Genomic DNA, 12,106 nt, shown 5'->3' on the forward strand with positions numbered 1-12,106 from the left:
ATTGATATTCTCAATTTGATAGTCACTGTTATCAAAAATTTTTATTTATTTAAATTCAAATTCAAGTTAGTTAACATACCGTGTAGTACTGGTTTCAGGAGTAGAACCCTTTAATTCTTTAAATATGGTTTTCTTTAGTTCTTTGAATGTATTTATTATAGGTGATTAAAAGTCCTTACTTACTATGTCCTACAGCCATATTCCCTTCAAGACCATTTCTATTGAGTGCTTTTTGCTTGTGTATTAGCCACACATTATTATTTTGTTGCAAATCTTACAATTTTTTTGGACAGTGGACGGTTTCAATAATATATTGTAGCAACTCTCTCCAAGAATTGTTGTTGCTGGTGCTTTGTTTGTTTAGTGACATGTCTAGACTAATTTTGGAGAGCCTGTCCCTCCTTCAGTGGGTGGCTTGATATCCCTGCTTAGATTTTTGTTTTTATTTTTAACTCTTTATTTCATTTTTAAGCCTAATTTCCTAGGCATCTCTCTTGGATCAGCATAGCTTATTGATCAGCCAACGATTAGTCAAAGGTTGTGCAGAAACATCTTGAGCCAATAAAGCTTCCATTTTTGCCAAGGGGATCTAAGTGTAGATTGCGGCATGCATTAAAATTTTAGGCAGTTATAAGTTGGGCTTTGATTTTTACCTTGTGCAAGTCTCATGTTCAGCCTAGGAGGCATATATAATTGGGACTTTCTCCCAGTTTCTTTTGAGTGTGTATACAGCCCTATGCATGTACATCTCAGATCTCCAGGAATATAAAGCAGTTTATCAAAGCCCTTTATGATTGTCTTGTTGCCCACATCTCCCAAATTTTTAGCATGGTGTATAGCAGTCACTGGAAACAGAGGTGCTGGCCTTCCCTGATATTGCTATTGTTTTTGATACTGCCCTGGACTTGAGGCTTCTTTATTTATTTTTCATTAAAAAAATTCCTTTCTTGTCTCAAGATCAGTTAAATCATTGCTTAGTTTTTATTCTATGTTTTATCTTTTTTCCTTTACATTTATCTCTATAATAAATCCATCTGGAATTTAGTAGAGGCGAGGCCCTAACTTGATGTTTTCTCTCCAAATACCAATACAATTTTCTCAACAATTATTTAAAACTTCATCTATTCCTCATTGATTTGTGAAGCTTCCTTTACCATATTTTAAGTTATCATGTTAAGTTATCACGTGTCTAGGATCTTAATCAGTATTATCTGCTCTAAAACAATAACCTGTTTTGTGTAACAATAACCTGTTACACAATTCATTTTAGTGTAAGTTTATAAAACATTTTTCTTTGTTTGAGCCAAGATTGCTCTTGTTTTTCAATCCCAAGCTATTCTTATTCATTTGCTTTTCCGAATAAACTTCGGAATTATTCTGTCAAGCGAACAAAAACAAGTTCTTATCTGTCTTTACTCTTTACATATCAGGATGGAACTTGGTTAACTCCAATGCCCTATTAGAGCTGATAACAAACCCACTGCTTCCTAATAGAATTAAATTATTTCTCAGAAAAGATTCCTCAACGTTACACAAGGTCTAGAAGGATGACCTTGTCAAATTTCAGGTTCTACTTCTGTTCTATTTCTCAGCTAAACTGAGAAGTTTAGATTTTATGTTAATCTTTAAGACTATTTTCCTGCCATTTTGTCTTTTAAAGAGCATAGGAATCGGGAGTTGGAGAGACTTGGGTTCCAACTCTTGCACTACCCATTACTAGCTATGTAACCTTTGCACAAGTCACTTCTCTTTGAGCCTTTGTTCCCTCAACTATAAATGGAGGTAAATAATATTTAGTTTTTAGCACTATTATGAAGATTAGTAGCACTGAACAGAAAGGGCTGACTTAGCACACTGCCAGGTACATAACATGTAATATTATAGAACCTGTTCTTGATGATTTTATGAACACTGATTATTGCCTTGTGCTTTACTAATGATCTTATATGGGTTACTGATTTATACAGGGCAGTTTCCCCCTACACTAAATGGGTTCTTAGGTCTTTTTAAAAGTAATCTTTATATCTTTTCCCCTGCTTTTAGGCAGCTTTTAAGCTATTACTTTTCATTACTGTCATTGAGGCCGGTTCTAAGAATAGGTCCTACTCCTTGTCTCACGTCCCTTATAATTTGCCACTTCTGATCTGCCGTACACTAGGAAATCAGATAGCCAAATTGTCAGAAATGTGTATATATTAAGAATAAATATGTTGAGCAGGAAGCTAGGGGGTTCTCTTCAGGGAAAGCATATGGAACCTTTTAGACCATTACAGCCTTGTCTTGTGATAGCTATTCATAAGCCATTGTTATTTTCATGTCTCTGGAGGTGTTCCAAAAAAAACCTAGAGAATCAAATAAATGGAAAAATGAGCTAGTACTGTACTTCTGAGAATAAAAATAAACAAAACATGTAATTCCAGAGTTAATATGGACAATGCAGGGCTGTGGCCCAAGAACATTTTAGAAGTTAGGAGGAATGAATCCTGTCATTATTCCTATTGGTAAGACTTACATCACCAATTTTAATCTCAAGGCAGTTAGAAAATTAACAAATATGAAGCATCTATTATGTGATAGGGCCTCCACATTTATTACCTCAATCCTCAAACAGCTTTGAGAAATAAGGATTATTATACCCATTTATGTTGAGGGAATGGATGTTCTAAAGGTTAAAGTGACTTATCCAAACTGAAAAGCTGCAGAGCCAGAATTCAAACTAAGGTCTGTCCAATTTCAAACCTCAATGCTCTATAATCCTCTGATGCCTTGTAGAGACTGACTTCTCTGTACATAAATTTACTTCCTATATATCAACAAATAAACAATCAGAAAGTGTAACAGAAAACAGAATTGTCATCCATAATCACAACAATATATATCAAGTACAGAACTTTAAAACACAGAAGACCTCTATGGAAACAAATTAACTCTACTAAGACATAAAGGAAGAGACCTAAATAAAGGGATGGGTACACTATGATCTTTGGATGGGAACCCTTAACATGATAAAGATGTCAACTGTCCCCAAATTAATCTATAAATTGAATTTATTGACAAAAATATACACCAAAAAACCCAACCAGATAGTGTGGAAACTGGACTTATTCTAAATTACATGTATTAGAATAAAGATCACGTGATTCAGAAATAATTAGTACATGTCTGAAACAAGAAAGCACAGAGTAGAGATTTGTCCTATCTGATATTAAGGCAAATTAAAAACCTATCATAATTGAAACAATGTGATCCTGGCCAGAGTTCAAATAGACAATGGAAAAAAATGAGTTCAGGAATGGACTAATGCATATATAGAAACATGGTACACAAGAAAGGTGGTAATATACATCAGTGGGGAAAGAAAAGATCATTTAATAAATGGAGTTGGGAAAACTAGCTTATTATGTAAAGAAAATAAAATCAGATCCTTTCCTACAGCATATATAGAATAGATACCTACTATAATTAAAGACCTGACATGGAAGGCAACGTTATAAAACTATTAAAAATGTAGAAAAGTATTGGGGTGCCTGGGTGGCTCAGTTGGTTAACCATCTGACTTCAGCTCAGGTCTGATCTCACTGTTCATGAGTTCGAGTTTTGCATTGGGCTCTGTGCTGACAGCTCAGACCCTGGAGCCTGCCTTTAGATTCTGTGTCTCCCTCTCTCTCTGACCCCCCCCCCCACTCACACTCTGTGTCTCTTTCAAAAATAAACAAACATTAAAAAATGTAGAAAACTATCTTTATGACCCAGGGGTAGTGAAGAATTTATTAAATAAGATCCCAAAAGCATACACCACAAGGGTACAATTTGAAAAGTGTCTGACAAAACCAAAATTAAATATTTCTTGGTGAGGGATGAAGTACATGATATCTGCAATTTACTTGAAAATGCACTGAAAACGCTGGATAAATGGATGACTAGAGAAGGACAGATGGCCGGTTATATAGGATAAAGCAAGTTTAGTAAAATATTAATTATAGAATCTGAGTGGTGGGCTTATGAGTGTTCATCATACTATTCTTCCAACTGTTCTGTGTGTGTGAAGTTATAGCAATAAAAATATTGGTGAAAAGGAAATACTTTTGTTCAACAAAGACATTGTATATAGTTTTGAAAAACTGTGACTGGAAAATATATTTGATATACACACAGATATAGAAATGATATTTGCTATATATGTATATGTATACACACACACATTTGACAAGAAACTTCTGTAATTGGCAAGAAAAAGACAAGTAACCTAAAAGAAAATTTGCAAGGTAAATAAATAGGCACTTCAGAGAATGAGAAAACAAGTAGTTAATCTGTATAAAATAGAAGCTCACCTCATCTGTAGTCAAATAAATGCAAATTAAAATCAAAGATACTACTTGAAGCCCACTGGACTAGCAAAAGTTAAGAAGTTATATGATATCAGTACTGGCAATACTATGAAGAATAGAAGCCCTTATGTGTTGTTCACAGGACTAGATTAGTATGAATACGATCTAGAGCAACATGGCAATATTGGGTGAAAAACCTATATGCATATTTTGTAGGATCCAGGAATTCTACTCCTGAGTATATACTTCAGATAAACTGGTACAGGAACATAAAGAAACAAAGACTTCTATGAAGAGATTTCCTGTAGCACTGTTTATAATACCCAAGAACTGGAAATCAATAAATAAAATACTGTGACCTTACTATATGAAGGAATGTAATCCAGCAGTTATGAGGAATGAACCATGTAGGAGTATGGATGGATATCAAAAATAACACTGAGTAGAAAAAAAAGAAATAGAATGATATGTACAGCACAATATCTTTCATGTTGAAAAAAAGGGAAAAAAAATCGGGGCACCTGGGTGGCTCAGTCGGTTAAGTGCCCAACTTTTGATTTCAGCTCAGGTTATGATCTCCTGGTTTGTGAGTTCGAGCACCGCATCGGGCTTTGCACTGACAACACGGAACCTCCCTGGGATTCTGTCTCCCTCTCTCTCTGCCCCTCCCCTGCTTGCTCTCTCTCTCTCTCTCCCAAAATAAATAAAAATAAAAATAAACTTTTAACAAAAAGAAAAAATCTACATATACAAACAACACTATAGACTATGCATGGATACACATATGTCTAAATAAATACATGGCAAATGGCATGGAAGGACACACACCAAATACCCAAGAGTGGGTGAATGTGGGAAGAGAAGAGAAGTGAATAAGATCATGAATAAAGACTGAAGGAGACAAAAGCCAAATATAAAACCAAATATAAAAGTTCATGCAGGTCATGAATGAACTGATGATGACAGAGGATCATGAACTGAAGAAACTATCATGGCAATCAATTTCAGCGTTTCTGAATTCTAAGCTGAACTTCAAATGATAACCTCCCCATCCCCAAACACCATAAAAACATATGCTTAAAGAAAATGTGACAAAAGTAAAAGAGAACTAAACCGGTCACTTCCCTGTCCCATGGCTTACCGGAGTACGCAGCACATGAGCAACAGATGGGTTGGGACGTTAGCTGGATTGAGCATACTGGGGGTATCTGACTTCATACAGGCCAGGAAGGCCCGCATCCTTCTGTTCTTGTCCTCCACTGCTTTGCCGAGCCAGAGCTTCTTGAGATTTGGGCAAGTCCATTCCCGAAACGTCAGTGCAGACACCAGCTCGGGGGTTTGAGGTGACTTCCCTTTATAGGCAGACCACTCTTTGAGGATCACTGAAGGAACTGGAAAACAGAAATTGAGGAAAAACAGGCTCTAGAAAATTCCTGAGCATTTCTGTAAAATTTCTGGCCGCAAGTGACAGGATCTGTCCCATTTCAACATCTTTTTATTTTTTGTCATTAGAATTTTTATTGTTAGCAGTAGGAACAGCACTTAATAGATGTTTGATATGTGTTAGGTACTTTACATATGAATGTAAATGTCATTTACTTCTCAAAACTCAGAACTCTAATCCCGAGAGAGAAGTATTGTAATTACATTATCATAAAACACAGTGCTCTTTTTTCATTGAAAAAATAAAGGCTCAAAGTCACACAGTTAATTATGTTGAAACCCATTTAAGTAAATGTACTAGGCTAGGCAAGGAAAGAAGTCCAAGGAGGAATTACATAAATATCTGGCTTCATAACAGATTGTGGGATACTCTAAAGGACTTTAAAGAATTTCAAAAAATTCTCAAAAAAATATCTTTTAGATTTTTGAAGGTTTAACAGACAAGGAAAACATGGCTTCTGTCTACTTCTAGTATACTTCAGGCTCTTAAGCTATGGCCTGTTTTACTGAAGACATCCAGCATTTACTCAATTACCCAAGCTAGAAACCTGGAAGTCATCCCAGAGTCCACACTATCCTTTACCTGCTTCACATCTGGATATTGCCAAGGTCCTGCTGATTCTATTATCTTAGCATCCTTTTTTATCTGTCCCCTTGTCTTCATCACAACAAATAGTACAGAGGTTCAGATCTCATCATCTTTCACCTGACAACAATTCTGGAGACTTGTCCCTGCCTTCATTCTGTCTAGTCTACCTCATACGCATGCTCCACCACCATGAGAGTGCTCTTCTTAAAAAACTTAAAAAAATTTTTTTTTCAACGTTTATTTATTTTTGGGACAGAGAGAGACAGAGCATGAACGGGGGAGGGGCAGAGAGAGAGGGAGACACAGAATCGGAAACAGGCTCCAGGCTCTGAGCCATCAGCCCAGAGCCCGACGCGGGGCTCGAACTCACGGACCGCGAGATCGTGACCTGGCTGAAGTCGGACGCTTAACCGACTGCGCCACCCAGGCGCCCCTTAAAAAACTTTTTAATTTGAAATATAGATTCACAGGGAGTTGCAAAGATAGTAGAGAGAGGTCCTATGTACCCTTTACCCAGTTTCCCCCAAAGATTGTATCTAAAACAATTATAATATCAAAGCTAAGAAGCTGACACTGGTATAATTGTGTGGATAGTTCTAGGTCACATGTAGTTTTGTGCAACCACCACTGCAATCAAGATGCAGAAGTATTCAGGGCGCCTGAGTGGCTCAGTAGGTTAAGATACAGAACTATCCAATTACCACAAAGATCTCCCTTATGCTACCCTTTTTATGGTCACACCCAACACCCTCCAGCACCATCTCTAATCCCTGGCAACTACTAATCTGTTCTCCATCCCTACAATTTTGTCAATTTGAGAATGTTAAATAAATGGACTCCTATAGTATGCAACCTTTTGAGATTGGCATTTCCACTTGGCATAATGCTTTTGGGATCCATCCATGTTGTTGCATGTATCAATACGTTTTTTGTTTTTTGTTTTTTTACCAAGTAGTATTTCATGGTATGGATGTACCACAGTTTCACCATTCACCTTTTGAAGGACATCTGGGTTCTTCCAGTTTGTGGCTATTATGAATGAAGCTGCTATGAATATTTGTGTATAAGTTCCTGCATGAAAATAAATCTTCCTTTCTCTGAGATAAATGCCCAAAAGTATAAGTGCTAGGTTGCACTGTAAGTCTATTTTAAGTTTTGAAAGGAAATGGCCAAATTACTTTCTAGAGTGGTGGTACCATCTTATATTCCTACCAACAGTTTATGGGTGATCCAGTTTCTCCACATCCAATCCAAATGAATAAAATTATTAATTTTAGCCATTGTGATAAGTATGTAGTTATATATAATTGTGGCTTTAATTTGCAATTCTTTTTAAAAAAATTTTATTAGTGTTTATTTATTTTTGAGAGAGACAGAGACAGAGACAGAGACAGAGACAGAACGTGAGTGGGGGAAGGGCAGACAGAAAGAGAGAAAGGGAGATGCAGAATCCGAAGCAGGCTCCAGGCTCTGAGCTGTCAGCAGCATAGATCCCAACGTGGGACTTGAACCCACAAGCCGTGAGATCATAACCTGAGCCAAAGTCAGATGCTTAAACCACGGAGCCACCCAGGCACCCCCTTAATTTGTAATTCTTTAATGGCTAATGATGTTGAACATCCTTTCATGTCTTTATTTGCCATCTATATCTTCTTCAGTGAAATGTCAGCATTCTTTTGCTGATCTTCTAATTGGACAATTTTCATAATGCTCAATTGGGCAGTTTTCATAATGCTCAGTTTTGAGAGTTCTTTGTATATTTTAGATAGTAGTCTAGATATGTGGTATTTGTTCACCTACTGATGTCCAATTGATCTAGTACCATTTGTTAAAAAGACTATCCTTCCTCTAATGAAGTACTTCTGCAGCTTTGTCAAAAATCAGTTGGCTGTACTTGTATGGGACTATTTCTGGGTTCCCTATTCTGTTCCACTAATCTATGTGTCTATACCACTACCAACACCACACAGTCTTAATTATTGTAGCTACATGGTAAGTTTTGTAATCAAGGTAGAGTGATTCCTCCCAACTTATTTCTTTTCAAAAAATGTTTTAGATATTCTAATTCCTAAGTCTTTCCATATAAATGTTAAGCATCCAACTCTTGATGTCGGGTCAGGTCATGATCTCACAGTTTGTGGGTTTGAGCCCCACACTGGGCTCTGTGTGGACAGTGCTGAGCCTGCTTGGGATTCTCTCTCTCTTCCTCTGTCTGCCTCTCCCCTGCTTGCACTGTCCCTCTCTCAAAATAAATAAACTTAAAAAAATAATCTTATATATATCTACAGAGAATCCTGCTGGGATTTGGATAGGAATTGTGTTAAACCTGTATATCAATTTGGAGAGAATTGACATTTTACTATGTTGAATCTTCCAATTCAAGGAGATCTATGTCTCTCCATTTATGTAGGTCTTCACCAATTTCGTTCATCAGCATTTTATAATTTTCAGCATACAGATCTTGAACATCTTTTGTTAAATTTATACCTAAGTACTCCATTTGTTGGAGGAGTTATAAATGGTATTGTATTTATTTCAGTGCCCCATATTCATTGTTAGTGTATAGAAATAGAATTCATTTTAGTATGTTTATTGTATATCCTACAACCTTGATGAATTCACTCATTAGTTCTAGCAGTTTTGTTGTCAATTAGGATTTTCTACATAAGCTACGTCATCTACAATTAGGGACAGTTTTATTTTTTCCTTTCTGATCTGTATGCCTTCTATTTCGTTTTCTTGCCTTCTTGTGCTGGCTAGAACTTCCAGTACTATGCTGAAGAGCTGCAGTAGGGCATAACTAGACTTGCTCCTAATTTTAGGAGAAAAACATTTAGTCTTTCACCATTAAGTGTAATGTTGGCTGAAGGGTTTTTGTAGATGTTTTTTTATCAAGTTATAGGCATTCACCTCTACTCCTAGTTTTTTGGGGAGTTTTTTTTCATGAATGGTTGTTGAATTTTGTTAATTATTTTTCTGCATCCATTGAGATGACCATATTATTTTTCTTCTTTATCCTGTTTGTATGGTGGATTACATAGACTGATTTTTCAAATATTGAACTAGTTTTGCAAAATAGAACATACCCTACCAAATTACTATGGTGTGTAATTCTTTTTATATATTGCTGAATTCTATTGACTAATACCTTGTTAAGAACTTTTACATCTATATTGACAAAGGATATTGGTGTGAAGTATTATTTTTATGTACTGTCTTTATCTGATTGTAGTATCATGGTAATACTGGCTTTGTAGAATGATTTGGGAAGTGTTCTCTCCTATTTTCTGAAAAAGATGGTGTAGAATTGATGGTAATTCTTTTTAATTTAATTTAAATATTTATTGTCCACAATAAGTGCCTGATTGTGCAAAGCACTGCTGGAAATAAAAAGATTTATGAGACAGTCTCTATCTACTCTTTTTTAAAAAAATTAATTATCGAGGGGTGCCTGGATGGCTCAGTTGGTACAGCATCCAACTCTCGATCTTGGGGTCATGAGTTCAAGCCCCATGTTGGCTGTAGAGATTACATTAACAAAATTAGGGGTGCCCGGGTGGCTCAATATGTTGAGAGTCTGACTTCGGCTCAGGTCATGATCTCACAGTTCATGAGTTCAAGCCTGTCGTTGGGCTCTGCACTGACAGCTCACAGCCTGGAGCTTGCTTCAGATTCTGTGTTTCCCTCTCTCTGCCCTTCCCATGCTCATGCTCTGTCTGTCTGTCTCTCTCAAAAATAAATAAAAATTAAAAAATAATATAAAATTTTATTATTGAAATATAATTGACATACAATGTTCTATTAGTTTCAAGTATACAACATAGTGATTTGACAATTAAGTATTTGTTAAAAATATGGTAGAATTCTCTAGTGAAACTAATTCAGTCAGATTTCTTTTTTGGGAAATTTTAAATTAAATTCTATTAATATTTACAGGGCTATTCAAATTATCTATTTCATATCAGGTGTGTTTTGGTAGTTTGTAATTTTGAGAATTGATCCATTTTGTTTAAGTTGTCAAACTTAGGTGTAGAGTTGTTTACAGTATTCCCATATAATCCTTTTGATGTCTGTAGGCACTGTGGTGTTATCTCCTGCCTCATTCTTGATATTAGTAATTTGTGTATTCTCTATTTTCCTTATTGTGGTCTTGCTAGAATTTCATCAATTTCATTGTTTTTTTCAAAGAATCAAGTTTTTGTTTCACTGATTTTTCTGTTATTTTTCTGTTTCCAATTCCACTGACCTTTGCTCTTTATTATTTCTTCATTTTAGTTTGCTGTAGGTTTAGCTTTCTCCTCTTCTTGTTTCTTGAGGTGAAAATTCAGAGGACAGATTAGAAATTTATCCCTTTTTCTAATTTGAGCATTTAGGACTATAAATTTCCTTTTCAGAAATTTAGCTCCATACCACAGATTTTAATATGCTGTATTTTTATTTTCCTTTAGTTCCATGTATTTCCTTCTTTCCCTTAAGACTGGCTATTTGGGAGCACCTGGGTGGCTCAGTTGGTTAAGCGTCCAACTTCAGCTCAGGTCATGGCCTCACGGTTTGTGAGTTCGAGCCCTGCATTGGGCTTTCCTTGGAGCCTGGAGCCTGCTTCGGATTCTGTGTCTCCCTCTCTCTCTGCCCCTCCCCTGCTTGTGCGCGCGCGTGCGCTCTCTCTCTCTCTCTCTCTCAAGAATAAATAAAACACTAAAAAAAGATTTTAAAAAAAGTTTTGCTATTTGACCCAAGGTTTGGATAAAAGTGCTTTGTTATCTTCCAAGTATTTCTAGATTTTCCTGTTATCTTTCTGTTGTTGATTTCTAATTTGATTTCATAGTGGTCTGAGAATATACCCTGTATAGTTTTAATTCTTTTAAATTTATTCAGGTTTGTTTTATGGCCCAGGATATGATCCATCTTGGTATATATTCTGTGGGCATGGAAAAGAACATGCATTTTGCTCTTGCTGCATGTTATATTAAGAATCAATTGATGGCTGTTGAGTTCTATATTACTGATGATTTTCTGTCTAGTTGTTCTATTCATTATTGAAAGGGGAGTTGAAGTCTCTAATTATAATTGGGGATTTGCCTTTTTTTCATTTAAGTTTTCTCAGTTGTTGCATCACATATTTTGTGGCTCTGTTTGGTGACACACATTTAGGATTGCTAGTCTTCTTGGTATATTGACCCTCTTACCAGTATATCATGTGCCTCTCTTTCCCTGGCAATTTGCTTTGCTCTGAAGTCCATTTTATGTGGTATTAATACAGTCCTTCCTGATTTCTTTTCATTAATGTTTTCATGATATATAATTTTCCATCCTTCTACTTTCAACATACCTCTATCATTTATATATATATATATATTTTTAATTTTTTTTTCAACGTTTATTTATTTTTGGGACAGAGAGAGACAGAGCATGAACGGGGGAGGGGCAGAGAGAGAGGGAGACACAGAATCGGAAACAGGCTCCAGGCTCTGAGCCATCAGCCCAGAGCCCGACGCGGGGCTCGAACTCACGGGCCGCGAGATCGTGACCTGGCTGAAGTCGGACGCTTAACCGACTGCGCCACCCAGGCGCCCCTCTATCATTTATATTTGAAGTGAATTTTTTTGTAGACAACATATAATTGGGTAATGATTTTTATCCAATGTGTCAATGTCTGTATTTTAATTTGTGTAATTAGAACACTTAAATTTAATGTAATTATTGATATGTTAGAGCTTAAGTCTATCATTTGTTTTGTTTGTTCTCT

At 36.1% G+C, this 12,106-nt stretch overlaps 1 protein-coding gene across 1 annotated transcript in view; it reads right to left on the bottom strand.

Annotated features, from left to right (window-relative positions):
* Window positions 1-12,106, bottom strand: part of FAM120C (family with sequence similarity 120C) — a 113,967-nt gene that overhangs the window by 37,555 nt on the left and 64,306 nt on the right. Inside the window, exon 10 of the mRNA XM_043569771.1 lies at window positions 5,470-5,719. Coding sequence (XP_043425706.1) covers window positions 5,470-5,719 — 250 coding nt within the window. The remainder of the gene's footprint in view (window positions 1-5,469; window positions 5,720-12,106) is intronic.

The sequence above is a fragment of the Prionailurus bengalensis genome, chromosome X, assembly GCF_016509475.1.
Source record: "Prionailurus bengalensis isolate Pbe53 chromosome X, Fcat_Pben_1.1_paternal_pri, whole genome shotgun sequence".
Classification (NCBI taxonomy): Eukaryota; Metazoa; Chordata; class Mammalia; order Carnivora; family Felidae; genus Prionailurus; species Prionailurus bengalensis.